Raw genomic sequence first — 24,084 nt, forward strand, 5'->3', positions numbered from 1 at the left:
TATTCAAGAGAATAAAGATAAATGGCACCTGAATATAGCATGCAATCGTTAATTGGATTTCCCTTCAAAAAACAAAACAGTAGGGGGCTTCCCTGGTGGCGCAGTGGTTGGGAATCCGCCTGCCAATGCAGGGGACACGGGTTCGAGCCGTGGTCCAGGAAGATCCCACATGCCGCGGAGCAACTGAGCCCGTGCGCCACAACTACTGAGCCCACGTGCCACAACTACTAAAGCCCGCGCGCCTAGAGCCCGTGCTCCGCAACAAGAGAAGCCACCGCAATGAGAAGCCTGCACACTGGAACGAAAGAGTAGCCCCCGCTCGCCACAACTAGAGAAAGCCTGCGCACAGCAATGAAGATCCAATGCAGCCAAAAATAAATAAATTAATTAATTAAAAGAAAAAACACAGTAGGCATAAGGGACATTTTGGGGGCAACCAGGGAAATTTGAATATGGACTTTATATTAGATGAATTCACTGAGCAATGTGAAATTTCTTAGGTGTGGTACAAGTGTTGTGATCATGTAGAAGAATCTCTTTGTCTTTAAGGGATCCGTGCTGAAGTGTATAATGTCTGCATCTCACTTTCAAATGGTTCTGAGTAAATACATAAGCAAATGAACAGGAAATAAGTGTGGGTGGGAGGGGGAGAGTAAATGGGGCAAATTGTTAGCCATCTGTCCAATAGCATTCATTGAACTATTTGCTCAACTCCTTTGTAGATTTGAAAGATTTCTTAATAAAAAGCAGGGGAGATAGGAATTCGCTGGCGGTCCAGTAGTTAGGACTTCATGCTCTCACTGCCGGGGCCCAGATTCAATCCCTGGTCCGGGAACTGAAATCCCGCAAGCCATGGTTCGGCCAAAAAAACAAAAACAAAAACAAAACACCGGGGTGGGGGTGGGAGCCAAGAATGAGATTCCAGGGGTTAGAATAGAGAATTTCCTCCACGAATCTAACTGTCTTTCCGCTAGTATCTCCCACTCCCCCATCCCCCTCCATGTTGCCTCTGGAAACAATGATGAGATACACACCCCTCCTTGGGGTGCATCTGTCCACACCCAGAGGTCAACATCCATCCTCACTCACCATCCCCCTAAGAGGGGAGCTCCCTCCCTCCATGACCCCACAACCCTCCAATGGGCTGGGCCTTGGGCCTTGTGTATTGTAATCAAAGAAACACTCACTGAGCGTCAGTACCAGAAGAGAGTCCAACCCACCCTCTTGACCCACAAATGTGGAAAAAGTGGCCAAGAGAGGCAGTGACTTCCAGTCCCAGTGCTTTAGAGTCAGACAGACTGCCTCCTGAGCCTTGCTGCTCACTGGCTGTGTGACCTTGGGCAAGTCACATAACATCCCTGTGCCTTAGTCTCCTCACTGGAACATGAGACTAATATCTACCACACGGGGTTGTTGTGAAGATGAGAGGAGACAACTGAAGTGGAAACACCACTTCCCATTCCCCGCAGAGCCCACCTCTCTTCTGGCTTTACTTACTTTCTTTTTTTTTTTTAATTAATTTACTTATTTATTTTTGATTGGGGATCTTAGTTCCCCGACCAAGGATTGAACCCATGCCCCCTACAGTGGAAACACAAATTCTTAACCACTGGACCACCAGGGAAGTCCCCTGGCCTTATTTTCTCTTAGCACTTGTCATCTTCCCAGAATATTTTTATTCATTTATTTGGTAAAATTTGTGTCTCCTCTTACTGAAACAGAAGCCTCATGTGAGTAAGGAATTTACTCTTTTGTTCACTGCTCTATCCCAAATGCCTAGGACAGTGCCTCGGATACAGTCGGCGCTTAGCAAATATTTGTTGAATATATAATCCATGTAAAGTACTCACAGCTATGCCCCGAAAACAGCAACCACTAGGTAAAGTTAACCATGACAATTGTGGTGACAACATGGATGAGGGTGAAATTCCATTTGAGTCTCATAAAAGTTGGGTGCTGTACAGATATGATTTATCCCCACTCAGCAGATGAGGAAACTGAGGGAGGTAGGCTCCGAAAGGCAGAGACCTGCCCAAGCCATGATGTCAGAAGCAAATCTGGCACCAGATCCACTCTCCTGGTTTGTCATGGGACAGACTTGCCCCAGGACCACTTCTTGGAGAGGCACCTCCTTGGCGGACAGGAGACCCCTCTGTGGATCACAGACGCCCGACAGAGCAGCCATGATGGGACAGGACTTTGGAACAGGGCAGAGTGGGTAGGCTTTGCTCGGGCTGTGAGACTTGGGAACTCAAGTTCCACGTGTACTTCTGTTCATGGAGATAACACACACATGAAGCAGCAAGATAAGATTCCCAGTGCGGAAGCTTCTAGAACTGAAGTGCTGGGGGAAGAGTCTACTGTGATGTGGGTACCACGTCACTGAGTCTGTCAGGCTCCCACAAGTGAAGGGAGTTAGAATCCTGAAATAGATCCCCTGTGACCACATCGCAGGACATGGGATGCTCTTGACATCGCTGTCCGGGAGTTCCTAGTCGAGCTGCACCCCGTTTCCATCAGTCCCCTGGCACTTTGTAAGAAAGCAGCACTTCCTGGACACCTCACCAGTCCCCGCTATGCCGGAGGCCTCAGCATCAGCCCTCTGAGTCCGTCAATCCTTCTATCCCTGCAGGGTACTGGGTGGCCCCCTCCTTGCCTGTCAGGAGGCCTAGGGCAGAAAGGCAGCAGGTGACCTACCGCCAGTTCTGTCTCAACACACCTGTCCACCATCAGTCAGGGACAGTGGACTGCCCCCTCACGGCTTTGCAACGTGCGCCTAAAAACAGTCTATGCCCCCATCACGGCCAGGTATGGCCACTCAGAGACAATGGGGACATCCTTCAGTCAGTCCTCACGTGTGTACATGTGTGTGCACACATATATGTGCACACGCACACACACACACACACACCTCCCTCACGGTCAACTCTCACAGTCAGACAGGACACCCCTCACGGCTGCTGGCGTCTACGAAGGTCCCTGCCCTCTCAGAATCACTCAGAACAACACCCTCAGAGTCAGCCAGCAGGGGCAGCCCTCCGTCAGAGGCCCCTCCTCTGCCATATTCCCCTTATTATTTTTTTTTTTTTGGCCGAGTGCTGTGTCTTGTGGGATCTTAGTTCCCCAACCAGTGATCGAACCCAGACTCCCAGCAGCGGAAGCGCAGAGTCCTAATCACTGGACCACCAGGGAAGTCCCCACATTCCCCTTATTGATCATCACTACCTCATACCTGTAACAGTGGGAAACCTCATCCTGGCCAGGAGCACACATACACACACGCACCCACAGCACTACTACCTCTCCCCACTTCCTCGCCCAAGAAATCATATAAAGTTTGAGGCCAGACTTGAGGGCAAATGAATCCTGCTCCCAGGCATGCCAGAAATCAGCTCCCCACTGTAGGATTCGGTTCAGCAAGCAGGCACCACAGGCTTTCCCTCAGGAAGTGGAGAGGCTTGTAAGAAGGATGCTGTGGGGGACAGGGACAGAATCACAGCATCTGCGATTGCCTTAGGGCCTCTCCCAGTTCCATCATTCTCTCTCCAAAGGGCCGAGGAACTGGGTCTGCGCTTCACTCCAACTACTTCAATAACTACAAGTAATAGCGATAGTCACAGAACCCAAATTGTCCATGTCAGTGGGTCTGAGAGACCTCCTAGTATATTTATCCTCTCCTTTCCCCCCACTAACCTGATAGAGAAACCGAGGCTCTGAGAAGCCAGGTGACTTGCCCAGGGTCACATGACCATTTAAGGGTAGGTAATCTATCCAAGTCTCCTGCCCAAGTGCCTTCCGCTAGATGCAGAGAGCTCCAAATTCATGAAAAAAGGGCTTAGCCCTTTGCACCTCGTCCCAGGAGCTGGGTGGGGACCACAGCTCCCTCCCCCATCCTCACCCCGCCAAGGAAAAGAAGCATTGAAACTCCAGGGTAGCTCCCACCTCTCAGATGCTCCCAATCGTGCATGCAGCCCTGTGCCTCCTGGATCCGGTAATGAGGCAACCACTGCCCCCAGGAGCCCACGAGCTCTGGAACTGTTAACAGTCTTGCCTCTTGCTTAATCACTCTTTCCGTTCCCCGGGGAGCCAATCTCCTGTGTTAATCTATGGAACTTCCTGTTGAAGTGACCACTGGTTACACTTTCACCATCTTGCCTGGTACTCCCGAGGAGCCCTAGCCTTACAATCTTGGAACTGGAGAAAGCTGGGGCTGGTGGGGAGGCCACAGAAGCTCTTCAGGGTAAGGTCATCCAGTTCTCAGTGGCAAAGCCAGAACTTGGACCCGAGTCTCTGGTTGCCAGAATGATGCCTGCCTCACCTTATCCCAGCCAAAGTGTTGAAGGGCGCAGTTATGGCTAAAGCTGAGTGTATACGCCATGCCTTACCTCAGATCCTCACTCTCAGACCACGTCTTCAAAATCCAGCGGAGGCCCACACCCAAAGCATCTTCTAGGGAATGTCTAACCTAACACCAAAATATATTGTAGAGCTACATCCATCAGAACTGCATGGTACTGGAGCATAAATATAAATGGATGAACTGATGGGACAAAATAAAGAATAGAAAGGGGGACTTCCCTGGTGGCGCAGTGGTTAAGAATCCGCCTGCCAATTCAGGGGACACGGGTTCAAGCCCTGGTCTGGGAAGATCTCACATGCCACAGAGCAACTAAGCCCATGCACCACACCTACTGAGTCTGTGCTCTAGAGCCCGTGAGCACAACTACTGAGTCCACGTGCCACAACTACTGAAGCCCACGAGCCTAGAGCCTGTGCTCCGCGACAAGAGAAGCCACCGCAATGAGAAGCCTGCGCACCACAACAAAGAGTAGCCGCCACTCACTGCAACTATGGAAAGCCCGCGAGCAGCAATGAAGACCCAATGCAGCCACAAATAAATAAATAAGAATAGAAAGGAACAGACTCACTATATATGGGAATTTATTGTATGATAAAGGTGGCATTTCAAATCAGTGGAGAGGGACTTCCCTGGTGGTCCAGTGGGTGAGACTCCGTGCTCCCAATGCAGGGGGCCTGGGTTCAATCCCTGATTGGGGAACTAGATCCTGCATGCATGCAGTGACTAAGAGTTCGCATACCACAACTAAAGATCCCGCATGCCACAACAAAGATCCTGCGCACTGCCGCTGAGACCCAGTGCAGCCAAAATAAATATAAACAAACAAACAAATAAATAAATATGTTAAAAAAATAAACTTAAAAAAAAAAACAAATCAGTGGAGAAACAATGGTTTATTCAGTAAACTGTGGGAAGAATGGGCTAGGTATCTGCAGAAAACAAAGTTGGAGCTCTAACTCTAAAATAATTCCAGATCAAAAGTTTCAGCATTTAAAAAAAATCATACAATTATATGTTGTTTGCAATTTGCTTCAAAATAGTCAAGGGATGGGGGAATGTGTGGGACATAGGTGAAATGAGACTGGCCCTGCCCTATTCTGACTGCTGTTGAAGTTGATGAGAGTAACTCTGGCTCCTTCTATTCTTCTCTCTACTTTTGTGTATGTTTGAACAAATGCCAAAAGAAATTATTGGATAATTTAAAAAATAATCTTGGAACATTTAAGGCCTTTCCAGGCATATCAAAAAGCATAAGAAGCCGTAAAAGAAAAGACTGAGGCAATCCACCAGATAGAAATTTTTAAAGAAAAAAATAAAACAAATGAATGGTAAAAACAAAAAAAAAATTACCATTGACAAAAAGGCAAACAAACTATGAAAAAATATGCACATAGCACAGAAAGTAAGCTAATTTCCTTTTTATATCATGAGTTCTTACAGATCAATGTAAAACCAATAATGCATTAGAGAAATTGTTATCATATATGAATAGATAACTCATGGGAAAAAATATGGCTTTTAGACACATGAAAAAATGTTTACCTTCACTCATAATAAAATAAATAAAAAATAAAACTACGAAATAGCATTGTAAGTTATCCAGTTGGTAAAACAAAACAAAACAAACAAACAAAAAAATAACATGCCATGTTGTAAAGGATGTAGAAAAACATTTTCACAGATCGTTTGTAAGAACATAAACTGGTACACCTTTCATGAAAAGTAATGTGATAATATCTGTCAACATTTAAAATGCAAAAAGCTTTTTACTCAGCAATTTCAGTTCTAGTCATTTGTTCTACGGGTGATGTACAAAATGACGATATAAAAGGATATTCATTACAACATTGTCTTTCGTAGCAGAGGATTGGAAACAACCTAAATTTCCACCAACAGGAAACTAGTTAAATAAGTTCTGATACATGCATATGATGGAAAATGAGAAAGATCCGGGTAGACTGATATGGAATGACCTTCAAAAGATATTGTGTTTTTTTTTAAATTGGGGTATAGTTGCTTTACAATGTTGTGTTAGTTTCTTCTATACAAAGAAGTGAAACATCTATATGTGTACATATATCCCCTCCCTCTTGGACCTCCCTCCCCACCCCCATCCTACCCATCTAGGTCACCACAGAGCACCGAGCTGAGCTCCCTGTGCTATACAGCAGGTTCCCACTAGCTATCTATTTTACACATGGTAGTGTATATATGTCAATCCCAATCTCCCAATTCATCTCACCCCCTTCCCCCTCCCCCCCATGACCACAAGTCCATTCTCTACGTCTGTGTCTCCATTCCTGCCCTGCAGTTAGGTTCATCTGTATCATTTTTCTAGATTCCACATATATGCCTTAATATACGATATTTGTTTTTCCCTTTCTGATTTACTTCACTCTGTATGACAGACTCTAGGTCCATCCACGTCTCTACAAATGACCCAATTTCATTCCTTTTTATGACGTTTTATTCCATGGTATATATGTACCACATCTTCTTTATCCATTCATCTGTCGATGGACATTTAGGTTGCTTCCATGACCTGGCTATTGTAAATAGTGCTGCAATGAACATGGTGGTACATGTTTCTTTTTGAGTTATGGTTTTCTCAGGGTATATGTCCAGTAGTGGGATTGCTGGGTCATATGGTAGTTCTATTTTTAGTTTTTTAAGGAACCTCCATACTGTTTTCCATAGTGGCTGTACCAATTTACATTCCCACCAACAGTGCAAGAGGGTTCCATTTTCTCCACACCCTCTAAAAGATATTGTTGAGTATAGTTTTGCATGAAGAAAAAAGTGTTTGTTTGTGGATGAAATTTATGCCATATAAATGCACATGCCGTCATATATGTTTGTAAATGCATGGGATATTTTTGACAGAATAGACAAGAAACTGGTAGCAGTGAGGGACAAGTATCAGAATGGACAAGGAGGGAGATTTATATTTCACTGTTTATTTTGTACCATCGTTAGACATTACCCATTCAAAAATGAATTTAATACAACTACAAAAAATAAAATAAAATAAATTTAAGAATAATTTGTACATTATTTTAAGAATAATTTTTGTACATTTGTACATTCTCTCCTTCAAGAGAGAATGATGAAGGAGATGTGGTAAAATGTTAACATTTAGGGACTGTTGGTGAAGGGTCTATGGAAATGATTTTACTATTTTTGCAACTCTTTTGTATGTCTGAAACGATTTCAAAATAAAAAGATTTCAAAATTAATAAATTGAATTCCTAAATAAATAGATATTCTCACAACCAACAATCCTTTTCACCCCCTTCTTACCACTGAGAAATTGATACTCAGAGTTTCCGTGGCTTTATTGAGCTAAATAAAACACTGATTTTTTTTATTCAACAAATTTTTATTGAGTGTCTAATATGAGCCAGCACTGAGGATACAAAAGTGAAAAAAATAGGAAAAAAACCATATGTAATATAATGTCTGGTAGCAATAAGGTTATGAAGAAAAGTAAAGCAGAGTGAAGGGATAGAATGGTGGATGGTATATTTCAGATAGGGGAGTGGTGGTCAGAGGAAGCTTGTCTGAGGAGGTGATATTGGAATAGAGTATGTGAGGAAGAAGTTTTGGGAGAATTCCCTGGCCGTCTGGTGGTTAGGACTCCGCGCTTCCACTGCAGGGGGCCCGGGTTCGATATCTGGTCGGGAGAACTAAGATCCCGCAAGCCGCGTGGCCAAAAAGAAAAAAAAAAAGTTTTGGAAGAAGAATGTTCAGAGAGAGGAAACAGTGAGTGCAAAGGCCCTGAGGCAAGAGCTCTCTTTGTGTACATGAGGAGCAGTGAGGAGACCAGTATGGCTGGAGCAGGTAGTGGAGGGTAGAGTAAAATGAGGCCAGAGATGACAGACAGTGTGACCTGTAGGCCATGTAAGGACATGAATTTGTGTTATAAGTGAGATGGAAGCCATTTGGAGGATAACATGATCCTATGTAAGTTTGAAAATGATCCTTGTGGCTGCTTTCATTGTGGAGAATAAACTGTATTAGGCAAAGTCAGAAAGAAGCAGGAGACCAGGCAGAAAGAAGGGGAGGCTGTTACAATAATCCAGACAAGTGATGGCTCGGACCAGGAGGGCAGCCGTGAGGTGACAATGAGATGCGACTGGACTCTGGGTATATGCCGGAAGGAGGGCCAGCAGTGTTTGCTTCTGCATTTGGGCAATTGCGACAAATCCCGGACCTTTTTATCTACAGCGAGGGACTCTCCACTTCTCTGAGAATAGAGTGAGTTTGGATTTTTAAGACCAAGTCCCCAGCATCTCAAGAAATCCCCAGTTCACTTTCCCCTACCCCCCACCACCCCACCTCCCAACGATGGAAATAAAGGGGCACAGAGATGGCCGGGGGAGGTCACAGCCCTCTCTGATGGAACCGGAGTGTCACAGAGTTGAGTCTGTAGGTGGTGAGAGCTCAGGCTGGCCTCGCCCTCCACACCGGGCAGAGGAAAAACCTGCCCATGAGCCAGCTGACAGGAGGACATAGCCTGGTACTAGGAAAAAAGTTAGATCCAGGCCTTTTTGGAAACAGTTGAACTAATTTTAAAATACAGTGTCACTGGACTGAGCTCAGAAACTAAATTTTACAAAAACCGAATGAATGAACAAGGATCAAAGATAGTGAGACCGTTTTGTGAATGGGAAAGTTTCGCGCTCACTAATTTTCAATTCCCTAAAGATATTCGAATTCACTGCACAATATAGTAAACCTTGAAGCAAGATACTCTCTGTTCTGGGGTGCAGTGGTGAGATCTGGGGCTCAAACTGGGAGACCTGGGTCCCCCTGCCTCCAGCTGCCGGCTCCAAACTATCTTTAGAGCCAGCTTAGGCGGGGTGGTGATCTCAGGGAAAAGCAAGGCCAGGGAACCAGTTTCGAAGTTGCATTTACATAGCATGCTTTACCTAAGACTGAGAAAACCTAAGTTACATCAAAGACTGAGGAGGGACGCAGAAGGAGACAGGTGCCCTAAAGCCTCCTCTGAAGAGCTGTCACGGCAGCAGTGGTCCTGGGCGAGGCACTTCCCCTTTCTGGGTTATTGAGCAGGCAATATGACCTGGGTCACCGGCGTGAATATCCTGGTGCCCCACCACTTCGTAGGGGTGTGACCTCAGGCAAGTGACGTAAAGGTTTGTTGCCTCAATTTCTTATCTGTAAAACAGAAGCCATAATTGTGCCCACCTTGGTTGTGTATTGTAAGGATTCAGTGCTCTAAACCATATAATGCATTTGGAATGGTGTTAGGCAGATGATAATCAATGTCAGCTGTTGTTACTTTTGTGATTGTTAAAAGGAGACTGAGAGAACCTCCAACTTCTCCACCCTAGCAATTCGCAGGTGGCCTTGTTCACACGCCAGACTGGTTGTCGAGTGATGGGGGGCAGTGATGTGAGAGCTGGGATGGGGGTGGGGGGTAGGGTTGAGGATTGGGGCTGGGGTGGAGCTTGGGAGACGAATGCTCAGGTCAAGACGGAAATTCAAGCCGCAGTGAATCATTCAACAAATATTTATTGAGCACCTATGATGTGCTGGGAACTTTCTAGGTGCTGGGATACAGCAGTGAATACAAGAGGCAAAGACCAACCCTCATGGTGCTCGTGTTTCTGTAGGCTGGGTGGGAGGGGGTAAAGCTGCAGTGATTTTTGCCAGCTTGCTCACCTGGGCACTAGGCTGGCTGAAGCGTAGTTACAGCAGCCACTGCTGATGCCCCACCCGCATCCCCAGGCCCATGTCTTGGTAAATAGTTTTGGTTAATAGTTCCTGGCAGGGATATAGCTTCTCACCTCAAATGCTTGCATCCTTCTGGTTTTCTCTGGCATCACAGGAACTAGATCCACCCAAGGAGCAACCTGAACTTGCCCCTGGAGGCTGCCCTCAGTCAGCCATGGCTGGCGTCAGTGGTTAAGTACCCCAGAGATACCCAGGTCAGTACTCCCAGGGACAATCCTAGGGCGCATTCCACACGGTCTCCTCAGACCTCCCAGGTGCACACAGCAGAACTTGCTCACCAACACCTCCATCGGCTTTCTCCTTTCCTTTCCCACACTCTCCGCTCTCCCGCTTGTGCTTCCAGGACCACCTCCCAAGTAAACCACCTACACACACGTCCTTGTCTCAGGTTGCTTTTGAGGGAAAAAAGTCCAAGAAAGTTGGTAGCAGAAATGGCAGGTGGGCTTCTGAAAATGGATCCCTCACCAGTGAGATGACAATGGAGGCCCGATGTCAGCAGTGAGTGGGGCGTTGATAACCCCCAACCCCACATAGGCTGCAGCCTCATGGTGACAGAGACCCAGCTGTGGGAGGCGGACCGGGGAGAGGTACACAAAGATATGGGGCCATGGTAATTATGAGGATTGCAGGGTTGGCTGGCTTCTGTTGACTGCCCTAGAAGTCTTGAAGAAGGAGAATCACAGACTCAACTCAGGGCAGGCTGTGTGGGACAGGAGACCCCCATCAGAGCATTCTGAATGGCCCTCATCTCCTGTGGCCCAAGAGCAGTCTGTGCTGATAATCAGCCCCAGGATCTGGTATAAAGGTGGTGGAGCTACAAGAGAGACCGAATGCACAGCCACAGCTGGCAAAGAAAGAGTGGGGTGCTTAGTCCTGGAATGGAGATGTTTGTATGGATGAACCTTATACTCCCAGCTTCCCCTGAGCCCTCCAGGCCTGCAGAATGCCCCCTCCCTCTCTAGAGGACCACACTCTCCCGTCACATGAAGATTCACCCCACCTCCCCTCTCTGCCTCTAGACAAGAGTCACCAAAACACCTTAAGGACAAGAGAGTAAATATTTTAGGTTTGTGGGCCAAGTGGTCTCTGTCGCAACTACTCATTTCTGCTTTTGTACTACTTAAAGTGCAAAAACAGCCATAGGCAACAAGCAAATGGGTGTGTCTATATTGAAGTAAAACTTTATACCAAAATGGTCAGCTGGTCCACAGAGTAGGGGTTTGCCAGCCACTTCTCTCAGACCAATAATTGGGTCAGGTCTCAGCATTGCCCAAGCAGGAAAGTACAGTCCCTGTTACTGGAGGAAGCAACTTAGCAAAAAGCTACAGGTCTGGCTGGTATGTATTGGTAGGAACAGGGAAACACATGGAGGAGATCTCAGGGGTATGGGACTGGGGCTGGGGGAGATGAGGAATACAAGGTGCCTAAAGAGAGTGTTTATTGAAGCCTCTCTCTTGATTCAAGATTAAACATCCTGGGGAATTCCCTGGCAGTCCAGTGGTTAGGGCTCTGTGCTCTCACTGCCGAGGGCCCAGGTTCAATTCCTGGTCGGGGAACTAAGGTCCCACAAGCCATGCAGCGCGGCTCCCTCTCGGAGTCCGATGGGTCCAATGAGTCTGTGGCTATTTCCTAGCCCCTGAATGCAAATTGGTGTGGATGTACTCAGCAGCTAACAGAACCCTCACATTGGTTCCCTAATCTGTGGAATAAGAGCCATTAGGGAAAGGACTGAGTAGAAGTCTCTTAAGTTATCCCACTGGTCAAGATAGTAAATCAGAAGCAATACCACATCCCTGGTGGAATTACAAAGGTTAGTCCTACCTTCAAAAACTTAAAGGACACAGAGTGTTTCCCAATCTACCCCCCATCTTGCTCTTACAAAAACCAAATGTGACATGGTGATTGATGATTATCCATGAGGCAGCCCTAATTGCAGCCATTATATCGGATATGGTATCTTTACTAGAATAGTCTCCACGGCCTCTGACTGTAAGAAGCTAATAATATGGCCAATGCATTCTTTCCAATCCATATCAGAAAAGCGGATCAAAAGTGTGTCATGAGGACTTCCCTGGTGGCGTAGTGGTTAAGAATCCGCCTGCTAACGCAGGGGACACAGGTTCGAGCCCTGGTCCGGGAAGATCCCACATGCCGCGGAGCAACTAAGCCCATGTGCCACAACTACTAAGCCTGCGCTCTAGAGCCCGCGAGCCACAACTACTGAAGCCTGCGCACCACAACTACTGAAGTCTGCACGCCTAGAGCCCGTGCTCTGCAACAAGAGAAGCCACCACGATGAGAAGCCCGTGCACCTCAACAAAGAGTAGCTCCCGCTCACCACAGCTAGAGAAAGCCCACGCGCAGCAACGAAGACAAAGCCCAACACAGACAAAAAAAAAAAAAAGTGGGTCATGACCACGTTCCCCACAAAAATTCAGAAACCTATCACATTAGTTAAGTATTTTTTTAAAATAAATTTATTTATCTGTTTGTTTTTATTTTTGGCTGCGTTGGGTCTTCGTTGCTGTGCGCGAGCCTTCTCTAGTTGCGGTGAGCGGGGGCCACTCTTTGTTGCCGTGCGCGGGCTTCTCATCGCGGTGGCTTCTCTTGTTGCAGAGTGCAGACTCTAGGCGCGCAGGCTTCAGTCGTTGTGGCACATGGGCTCAGTAGTTGTGGCGTGCGGGCTCTTGAACGCAGGCTCAGTAGTTGTGGCACACAGGCTTAGTTGCTCCACGGCATATGGGATCTTCCCGGGCCAGGGCTCGAGCCTGTGTCCCTTGCATTGGCAGACAGATTCTTAACCACTGCGCCACCAGGGAAGCCCCGTTAGTTAAGTTTTAAATGGTCAAATGAGTTGGGGCATGCTGGGACATTCCCTCTATGGTAAAGGACAAGTTATTATACTGTGGACATCCTACCACTAAAAAGAGGCATAGCGCTGGTGGCCAATAAGGATTTTGGAGGCAGAATGCTAAACACTGCTCCAGCCCATATATTGGATGACTTGTTTAAGTGGAGTCCAGAGCAAAAGAGGCTCTGCAATAGGTCCTTGATATGGGGCAAGCACTTGGGATGTATGACCCAGCATATCCCACGATACTAGAAATATCCATGGGTGATAAGTAAACAGTGTGAAGTCTCCAAAAGCCCCAAAGGCAGAGCCTCATCCCAGACCCCCAGGATTCTGGAGCAAAGCCACGCCCTGCACAGCAGAGAATTATTCAGCATTTGAAAAGTAGTTCTTGGCCAAATTGCACAATCCAGAGCAAATAGATCATTATTGTTTTAAGCTACTAAGTCTTAGGGTTGTTAACTATGAATAGGTAATCAGAAGATGCATGTAGGAATACTTTGTTCTTTTTAATGTCATAGAGTATTCCACTATATACAGATACCACAATTTATGTATCTTTTCTTATGTTATGGACATTTAGGTTGTTTCTGGTTTGGCTCTGTTATGAATAATGCTGCTATGAACATGTCTTTTGGCAGAAATGTGTACTCATTTCTCTTGAGAACAAACCTAAGAATAGAATTCCTGGTCATGGGGCAGGCATGAGGGGAGGCATCTTTAGGAGATATTGCCAAAGAGTTTTCCAAAGTAGTTAAAATAGTTTATACTTCCATCAGAAGGTATAAGAGTTCCAGTTGCTCCATATCCTTGCCAACATTTGGCATTGTCAGTCTTTTTCATCTTAGTCATTCTGGTAGGTGTGTATCTTATTGTGGTTTTAATTTGCATTTCCCTGATGAGTAACAATATATTCTTTACTAAAAAAACCACACACACAAGAAACCAAAATATTGACAGTGGCAATCTGCAGAGGTGTGATGATTTATTATTTTGTTTTGTTATTGTTGTCTGCTTTTTGTTTTATAGTCTTGGTCTTTCTATTTGCTAAGCTTTCTGCATTTTTAAAATTTAAGTGCTTAATTTTTTTAATTATAAAAACAATCCAAAAAACCTCCACCTACTTGTTCTTATAAATAACAAGGTATATTGACGACAACAGTAATATTACAAGTGAAGTCACCAGAAATATTTATTGAGCACCTATTGTATACCCAGCACTGTGGGAAGGGCTTTGAAGGACACAGGGCAGTACAGGACTTATTCCCTGCCCTTGAGAGGTTTACAGTCTAGGTGGAGACAGAAGAACCAGGACATATGGGAGCCAGGAGAAAACAGTCCAGGCCAGGATGTTACAGGAGCTGGAAGGTGTCTGGGGTCAGAGCCACCAAGTGGTTCAGTGCCAGGAAAGACAACAACTCACAGCTCCCCGGGCCCATATCCACCCACTTAGTGTGCCCTATCCATAGCCTCTACTCCCGCCATCATAAAACACCTAACTCCTTGTTCAGTTGCTATTCAAAGTGCAATGAAATGGGGGAGGGGTGGGGCAAATGGAAAACGTCCTTGGATGAGTTCCAGGGGCTGGCATCACAATCTCCCTCCTGCTCCTCACCCACATACCCCCTCACATAGAGAGGTCCCCATTCAAGGAGGCCTGTCTGACCATCCAGGACCACCATCCCAAGAGCTAAGAGGAGGGGGTGGTCACTGCTTGAGCTGCCTGAGGTAGAACTGGGGAACCCTACTTCTAGCATGCCCCTTCCCCTTCCAGTCCACTGAGTTGGGGGGACAGGCACCCCGGAGCTGCCACCCAGGGCTGAGAAGGTACAAAAGGGAAAGGACATGGAGGAAGGGAGAGGAGCAGAGAGGGACTGAGAGCCCAGCTGGGAAAGAGGGGCCTCTGGGGCTCCTAGAAAAGTGCAGGGGAAGGTGAAGCCAAACACTGAGGCCGGCTCCCCTGCGGGTGGAGGGGAGGTGGGGTGGTCTGCTACGGGACCCGACCTTCCCCACGCCTTCACGGGACCGAGGGGGTTATCAAGGGCCACGAGGGTATCAAATCCCCAGCCTTGTTCCAGGCTGTGCCCACTTCAAGGTCACCCTGCCCAACCTTAGAGGGGAGTGAGGGGACCTCAAAGTTTCGATGATGCCCCCCACTCTGTTGGGTCCCCTTCAAAGTGCTGTTTACTTCTCAAATTACAAGGAATTCAGGTCTGAGAATGCGGGAAAGGGGCAGAATTTTGTAACACCCATCAGACGGTGAGGGGAGGGGCCAGGTACCTCCAGAGAGTACCAGCCAGCGGGTGAGGGTTGTGCCAGCCTCACCGTACCTCAGGGAGAGAGGAAATGGACAGCAAAGGATGAGGAGGGCTTAAATAATAGTTCACATAATAAAAATACCTAGCACTCTAATAAGCCTATTTTTCTGCTATCTAATTTTTTTTTAAATAATTCTAATGCCAGAGGCTGGGGGTATGGGGAGGGAGGGGGCAAGCAGGGTATATACATGAGGAGGAGTTTAAATTAAAACACAAATAATAATTAAGACACACAAACTGAAGGAATCAGGCAAAAGATGTAGAAGAGGCCTGCAGTGGCCCCCTTGTTTCCAGGAGGACCTAGCTTCCAGCGGCTGGGTTAGGGCTTCCTCTTGGAGCTGATCAGCCGGCGTTTAGAGTGATAGAAATCTGAGGAGAGAGAACAGAAGTCAGCCAGGCCAGGAGGAAGAGGGCACAGCAGAACCACCCATCCAACGCAAACTGCAGAGGGGCCAGAACCCCTCCCCAGGGCCAGAGGGACACACTGTCAAGTACAGGGAAGAACTCTGGCAACTTCTGGCCCATCTCCCAGAGGAGCATTTCCAGAGCATCCCACCACGCATCACAGATGTGATTAATAATAGGACCTACGCCCATGGGCCGGCTTTAAGCCAAGCTGCCCTATACAGTAGCCACTAATCCTATGTGGTTATTTAAATTAACTAACATTAAACAAAATGAAAAATTCAATTCCTCGTTCACACTAGCCAGATGTCAAGTACTTGGCGGCCATATGTGGCCAGCGGCACTGGACATTTGCATCTTTACAGAGTTCTATCGGATAGCACTGCTCTGGGGATTCCATTAGATAATCCATGAAAAGTGTTCTGCATGATGCCTGGGCCATATAAAGTTAGCTATTATTATTATCATCATTATCATTATTGTTAGTTCCGACCCAGCTGCAAATTAGCTGTGGGATTCTTGGCTGCATCTCTCCAAACCTCAGTTTCCTCACCTATAAAATGAGGATAACACTGGTATGGTGCTCTGAGGATTAAATGAAATGCTCTCTAAAAGACTTTGGTTGATGGGGAATTCCCTGGCGGTCCAGTGGTTAGGACTCCATGCTTTCACTTCCAAGGTCCCAGGTCCAATCCCTGGTCAGTGAACTAAGATCCTGCAAGCCGTGCATGGTGCAGCCAAAAAAAAAACAGTAATAATAATAAAATTTTAAAGTAAAAAATAAAAAAAATAAAAAGACTTTGGTCGAAGGCCTGGCATACTTAGTATTCAAATGTAAGCATCATTCATTCAGTTTTCCTCAAGCACCTGCTATGTGTCAGACACCATCCTAGGTGCTGAGGATTCAGCAATGAACAACAGAGATACAGATTCCTTTCTTGTGAAGATAATATCCTAGTTGGGGAGATGGACAATATCAAGATAAGGAAGTAGCTGTTGATAGTTTAAAAAGTGCCAAAAAGAGAAAAATAGGCAGGGAAGGGGGGTTGGAGGTGTGTATGTGTGATGGGGAAGGGGAGTTAAGTTTGAATAGGACAGCCAGGAAATTCTCATTAGCTTTCTCTCCACTGCAAATTCATTGCGGGACCTTAGGCAAATCATTCTACCTCTCTGAGCCTTGTTTCTTTGCCTACAGAAGGATGGCAAGAATGTCTTATGGTATAGGATTGCTATAAGGACTGAAAGAAATCTAGAAACTTAGCAAAGGGCCTGGCATATAATCAACGTTCCAAATAAATGTTAGCTGGTTGGTCTTGGCAGCAGGCTAGCTGTGTGACCTCAGGCAGGTCACTTCCCCTCTCTGGGCCTGTTTCCCCCTCTGAGGTATGAGGAAGCTGGGCCAGATAGTTCAGCCCTTGCACCATGAATTCTGGGAGTCTTGATCCCTTGCAGTATCCTTCTCTGCACTTGTCCTCACCTGTCATGCTGGTCTGTCGCCGTTTTCGTCCCTGGGAGGTGCCCGGCCCTCCCGGGGACCCCTCAAGCCGCTCAGGGGAGCGAGGCACGAGGGTGCAGGACAGCGACAGGTCCACGTGGTCCTCCTGAGATGTCCCCTGCAGCAGGGCAGATGAGGTGCTCGGCCACTTGCCCCCTCCCAGGTCGTCCCGGGTCCCCCGGGGCCCTGCAGGCAGGTAGAGCTTGGGCAGGCCAAGGCCCCTCATGCGCTCCCAGGCGAAGTCACCCTCCAGTGGTGTCTCGGTGACAAAGTCGAAGTTCCATCGCTCTCGGGCCTCCTGCACGCAGCTGGCCATCAGGGCGTCGCAGTCCCGGCGCAGCTGCTCGCTGTCCACCGGGCCAAAGAGGCGGCGGCACGCCTTGCTGCTGCGCGGGATCTGACAGGCATCCCTGCATGGCTCTGACATGGTGCCTGCAGCTGGAACACAAGTAAGACCCTGGTCACCGGAGAAATCGGACCCTCCCTTACCCGGCCGTGCTTCACTCTGTAACCTCAGGCGAGGTCTTCTTACTAGAACGTGAGGTGAGAGGATCACTCTGGTCCCTTCCGGCTGATTTTCCCCCACTTCCCTCCCACAGGCTCTCCCAACCCCCCAGCAACACACACAGGGCTGGGGCAGAGCTCAGCCAGCCTGGCACCCCAAGGTCACTGGGGAAGTGGGCAGCTGAAGGGCAAGTTTATGTATGTCAACAAAGGCAGGTTTATTGCAATAGCAGGGATCAGGGTCCTGTTTACCACCAGGTATTATCAGGTAAAATCAATTTGTTTTCCCCCCTGAGGTGTCCCTCATGGGTGTGAATGCCCCAAGCATGTGTGAATGGCCAGAGTCCAGCAGTTTCCTAACCCCAGACCTGGCCAGGAGGTCAATTCCCAAATAAATGGACAGCTCCTCGAGCCTCCTGAAACCCTCCATCTAGATGCTCATGTGGAGTAATCCTGCTCAGCTACTTAAAACTACCCTGGACTTCGGGGTAAAAAACACCTGGGTTCTACTCCTAGCTCTGCCACTTACTATCTCAACTTTTAAAAAGTCACTTAATGTCTCTAGGCCTCAATTTCCTCATCTGTAAAATGGGACTGCATGCAAGTCTAAAGAGCAGGGCTGTAGAAGCACGCTCAAGCAGTTGATCAGTGGGTCCCTCCAGGCAAGGCAGATGGAACAGAGTGGGGAGGCTGTATCTTGGTGGTTAAAAGTGAGGGCTCTGGAACCAGGCCACCTGGGTTGGAATCCAGGCTCTGCTGGGTGAACCTGGACAAGTGGCTTAACTTCTCTGGGCTCTATTTTCCTCATCTATAAAATGGAGACAGCAATAGTGAATGTCTCAGAGGACATATGTGAGGATTAACTGAGTTAATGTAGATAACGTGCTTAGAGCAGTACCTAGTATATGGAAGCGCTTGGAAAATATTATTATTATTTCTCTCTGCCTTTAGTTCTGCCTGAGCTCCTCCTCATCACTCCACCTGGGCCACTGCCTCCTTCAGACAGCAGCTGACAGGTGTTGTGCGCTGAGGGCCTTTCCCAAGGATGTCATCATGCAGGCAGCCTGGGGGTGAGGAGGAGCTAGGCAGGGCAGGGCAGGGAGATGACTTCTCCCAGGCTGAGCCACATCCTGCCAGGCACATCAGGTGACCTGAAGTCTAGACAACCTGGAAGCCCCTGCCCCATTTTGCCTGCATCCAAGGAACCCATTTTTCAGGCAAAGAAAATTAAAGGCACCGGTCTACCTGGTTCCTCTCCTCCCACTTCCGGAGAGGGAAAACTAAGGATGAGTTTGCCCATGAGGGAGTGCTGGCACCTACCTGCCCTGCTCTGGCCTGACTCCAGGATGAGCTCCTGCACGACCTTGACAGGGACTGGGTCTTCCGGGGACAAGTCCTGCTTTGCAGGCTCTGAGGGTGAAAGCTCTGCTGAGTGACCTTCTAGGACAGGAAGCCCTGAACCCACACCACACCTACCCCTCCCCACTCCACCTCTCACAGTGAGTGGAGCTCACAACACGACGTCTCAGCTGATAGGGGAAGGGAGGCACTAGGTGACCTCAGATCAAGTTAAAAGGGCAGGAGTTATGAGACTTGCCCCAAAACCACACAGTTAAAAGGATCAAGGGCCACTGCCACATAGAGAGGGGTTACATAGTGCAGTGGGCAAAGCCCACAAATAACCTTTGCTCGCTCTCTTCAGGGCAAGGATTGAGATTTATTTATATATTTTATGTGCCAAGGCCTGTTCTAAGAAGTTTACAAATATTAATTTTCTGAAAAAGTGGGTACATTAGCTCTTTTACCGAAGAGGTAACCAAGGCTCAGAGAAGTTAAGTAACTTTCCCAATGTCACACAGCTCACAAGTGGCACAGCCAGGATTTGAACCCAGGCCTGAATGCCCTGGGTTCTGTGCTCTGGTGTTGAACCCTACTCCCTCTCTAATTTTGAGGTTTCTTAACCAGAGAGACCCATCAGAGACACTTGAGCTTTTTCAAAATGTAGACTGACAGGCCCCTCCTTCCCCAGACCAATTAAATTCAAGTGTTTGACAGTTCTCCAGATGGACATGCTTGGGGTGCCAGCCAAGAGGGGACACACAGAATGTCCTGCATAGACACTATGTATCTCAGTGCTTCATTGGTACATGGAGAAGCCCACCTAGGGCTTTATCAGGGAGCTGGATATTCCCTAGTTTCTAGGAGCTGAAGATGGGACCAGAATCCAGGCAGGGACCATCTCTACTTCTGCCACCCCTTCCCTTTCGGCTCTCATAGGCTCCCCACCAAAATCTGCTCTCATGCCCATTATTATAACTCCCACCTCAGAGAAAACAAACACAAACCCTTGTTTTACAAACAAGTAACTGAGAATAGCTTCCTTTGTTGGCCTTCGTGCCTTAGACTTCAACCATATTTTCATACCCAAATAAATGGTAAGCTCTCAATAAACACTGCTGAACCAACAGGGTACTCCTTTTAAGAGGCGGGGGAGCGACCTCAGATCAGCACTGGAATAGCGGCGGGAAGCAAAGGCGGCTGAAGCCTCCTTCCGCGGGAAGGCGTGTTTGCTATTAGCGCTGGGGCCAAAAGGGGGCGCTGGCCTACAGGAAATCACGCGCGGGGTGGGAGGTGCGTGGGCAGAGCCTGGGACAGCGGCAGGGAGTTGTGATGAGTCAGTTTCCTGCACAGAGCTCCCAGCCCGCCAAAACTTCGCTTCCACTCCGGCTGCACGTCACCCCCGGGTGGGGAGGGGGATCGGGAGCCGCGAACACGTCACGCTGAGCCAGCTAGGCTTCCAAAACCCCCGCCACTGTTGGGAAACCGCGCGCTCTCGCGCCGCCTCTTGTGACACACGCGCGCGCGCGCACACACACACACCGCAAGCACAAGCGCGCCGAGATCTGGTCCCTCCACCTTATCTCCACGCCCAAAGCAGGGGATGAGTCAGATCCCTGGAAAATAAAAATAGACGGGAGCAACGAAAACAAAACCGCTCTTAAGTCCTCTCCGAAACGCAACGTGGAGGAAGGGAAGGAAGGAGGGAGCTGCCTGGGCGCCCTAAATTACCAAACCAGTTCCAAGATTCTTGTCCCCACGGGGAAGGCGCGTGTCCCCCGGGGGCCCCTGACAAGGTAGACAAGGCGGACGCACCGTGGTCCGCGCTGGGCGGCGGCGCCCGAAGGGCGACTCGCCCTCCTGCTCAGCCGTGTCGCCCTCGGAGAGGGAATTCTGGACTAGGTTGGGGGCGCCCGGAGCCCCCGAATGCAGGCGACGGAGATCCGGAGCGGCGTCGCACCCCGAAGCCCCATCCCTCAAAGACACGACCCCTCACCCCCTTCCTCCCTTGGCGGGGACTGTGTGCCCCGCCGCCCCGCAGAGCAGGGCTCGGCCCCCGCCCCTGAATCCGTCCGTCCGACCCAAGGGCAGGCTGGGCCGGGGTTCTCCCGGCAGCGGTGGGAGAGAGGTAGGTCCAGTTTCTGCGCTTCCCTAACTGACTGGCTGGCGCAAGCCCACTCAGCGCCGGGCCGCGGCTCCGGGTCCTCGAGGGCGCGCCGCGGGGCGGGGACCGGACACCCGGTCCTGGACCTCCCGGTGTCCCGGCTTTCCTGGGAACACTCTGTGCCAGCCAAATAGGTCACTGTGCTGACGGGGGGACAGAGACCGTGGAGAGGCAGGGAAGGGGACTCCTGGGGGAGCCGCCGTCTCCCAGCACTGGCGGGGTTCTGACCTCACCCGGCCCCGTTCCCTGGGGTCTTCTTGTCACCGTGAGTCACCTCCTCGCTAGCCCTTAAGGGACGTGTCCCGACACGTTCCCAAAGGCCGGAGACACAGCCCGCTCTGACCTCAGCGCCCAGCCTATTGGCGGACACGGCAGCGTTGGGGACCCAGACCTCGGTTCTGGGCCGGGATGGCACCGATTGGATCCGAGAGCCTCCCGGGAGCGGATCCCAGATGAACCTGCTCGGCTCGGCTTTCCCCACCCCTCCCGGACCCCTCCGCGGACAGCGCTTCATCCCCACGCCGCGAGCGCACCAAGCCTGGGACCCCGGGCTCACCCTCCGCCCGGTCCACGCCGTCCCTCGCCCCAGCTGAGCTTCAAGCGGAGGGAGCGTGGCGGAGATCTCTGGTATTAGTGCTCCCTCTCCCCTCCCGGAATCTCCGACACATCCCGGCCCCTGTCCCACGCGCACATATAGACTACGGTGTGCGCAAAACCGAGCCCCAAGCACGCACCCACGCACGCCATTCACCTGTGAACACAGTACACACACGCCGCTGCGGACATACACCCACGGAGGTGCGCGGACACACACGCGGACACGCTCGGCTCAGCTCAGAGCCGCAGCCCGGGATTCGCTCTTGCCTGCCCTGGCTCCCTCACCTCCTCTGAGGGTCTCGCTGTCTCAGTGGATCCGCGCCCAGCTCCTGGTCGCCCAGCTCCTGGTCACCCAGCTACCGACTCGGGCAGCTGCTCACACCTAAGCTGGCGCCGCCTGCGCTCCCCGTATAAAAGGGCTGGAGGCGGGACCGGCCGCTCCGCCCACGGCGCGCCGGGGACCGGCCTCGGGGGGGACAACTGCCGCTTCCCTGCGCTCGCAACAGCGCTCTGGAAACCTCTGCGGCCAACCTCGCGTACTGCAGGAGGGCGCTTCCCTCCTCCCCACTACCCGCGCCTGGGTTTGTACACATGACACATTTCCCCACGAACTGAGCCCCAAATCTGTTTTTTACAGGTGGGGAGTGAGTTGCCGCCCCCCCGGAGGGGTCGACATTGTTAGGACAGGACCGAGGAGCCCCCTCTCTGGCCCACCACCAACTGACTCTGGGCAAGGGTTTATCCAAAGCAGCTGAATAGACCATGAGGAGTGTCATTAATAAATAAAAATCCTTAAATAATTTTTTTTAAAAAAACAAAAAACCTCACTTTGCAATTCCCAGAAAAGCCCCACTACACCACCTCTATTCCCATGGATCCCTCACTACACCACCTCTGCCCATTACCTGAGGCACCCAGAGACCCCAACGAAGCATTCTTGGAGGCCAGAAAGGATTCAATTCCCTTTATTTCACAGATAAGGAAACAGAGGCCCACAGAACTAAAGGGATGAGAAGTTATTTGTCAAATGCTCCAGGGAAGAGAGAACTGGGTACACTGCTAAGAAAGGGCCAACCTGGTCTCCAGGGGAAATGGGACACTGAACTAACTTTCCCACCCTCTCCTCCTCACTCCCTACACCCACCTCCCTCTCACCTCAGCAGAAGAAAGCTCTGTGATTGAAGCAGATTTGATGGCTAGGAAGGGGAGAAAGATTTGGTGGGTGAGTTAGCTCCTGGGTAGTCCCCACACAGCCCACATTACGCTGCTGGGAAACCGAGGCTCAGAGTTCAGTGGCCTGACTCATAACACAGCAAATAAATGGCGATGGTTGGAACATAGGCCTTTTGCCTCTCATCCAGAGCTCTCTGCTTGTTGCCTTCTCTGTTTCAGTGGCTCTAGAATGAGGGAAATGCCCTGCACCCCTCATTTCGAGGCAGTATACTGATGAAAGACAATTCTGGAAACGTCCACCGGTGCTTCTGACAGATACAAAAGCAAGTGAGGTGCCCCGCTGCTCCACACCCCTAGCCCCACTTGCACCCCACCTTTGCTTCCTTCCTTCACCTAAAACATTTGCAGTTTCTCCTTTTAAAAAATTGCAGAGAACAGAGTGTTAATCTGAACAGAAATCTAAGAAATAGAATCCAGGCTTGGAACAGCTACAATTACTGACATCTAGGGCTGTTCAGTGTCTGGAAATCTCTGCCCAGACATGCCCAGTCTATTTCCTCTAATGCAGCTGACCTCAGGGAAGACAGGCCTCCTTCTCCTCTACTGCTGGGACAGGAGCCTGGGTAGGGGTGGGAGGGCACATTACCAGACCCCCTTGCCTACCTAATTTTGGAATCAGGCCAGGACTTCAGAAGGGCCTCAAAAAGGCCAAGACCCCAGGACCAGCCCCCTCCTCCCCCAGTTCCACCCTCCCCACCTCCAACACACCCGTACCCACACCACCCAAAGGCTGGGTTGTCAAATGTCCAGCAGAAGATGGGCATATCCTCCTACTGCCTCGAATCCCCTTGGCCTTCAGACATTTCAAATAGACTTGACATTGTCTGTCTGTTTACTTTGGGAAAAAAATTTAATGAAGGCTTGTATTGAATTATTTAAAGTTTTGTGGTCCTGAGCTTCACAATGAAATAATTCTTTTTGTTGTTTTTGTTGGGAAGTGAATTTTTTTTTTTATAACTTCTAGCTCACCACCACCACCACAACAGAATTCAACAAATATTTATTAAGCGCCTACTGAGTGTCTAGTACTGTTCAGCACTTAAAAAAAAAAGTTTCCAACCA

The 24,084-nt window shown here is 49.3% G+C and overlaps 1 protein-coding gene across 1 annotated transcript; it reads right to left on the reverse strand.

The window, feature by feature from the left end:
* Window positions 1-14,142: 14,142 nt before the first annotated feature.
* On the reverse strand, window positions 14,143-22,166 carry CDKN1A (cyclin dependent kinase inhibitor 1A). Its single transcript, XM_059938806.1, has 3 exons — window positions 22,075-22,166; window positions 17,169-17,624; window positions 14,143-15,655 (listed from the first exon to the last, which is right to left on the reverse strand). Exons 2-3 carry the CDS (start codon window positions 17,611-17,613, stop codon window positions 15,606-15,608), a joined length of 495 nt encoding a protein of 164 aa, XP_059794789.1. The 5' UTR covers window positions 17,614-17,624; window positions 22,075-22,166; the 3' UTR covers window positions 14,143-15,605.
* Window positions 22,167-24,084: the final 1,918 nt, after the last annotated feature.

The sequence above is a fragment of the Balaenoptera ricei genome, chromosome 11, assembly GCF_028023285.1.
Source record: "Balaenoptera ricei isolate mBalRic1 chromosome 11, mBalRic1.hap2, whole genome shotgun sequence".
Taxonomy (NCBI): Eukaryota; Metazoa; Chordata; class Mammalia; order Artiodactyla; family Balaenopteridae; genus Balaenoptera; species Balaenoptera ricei.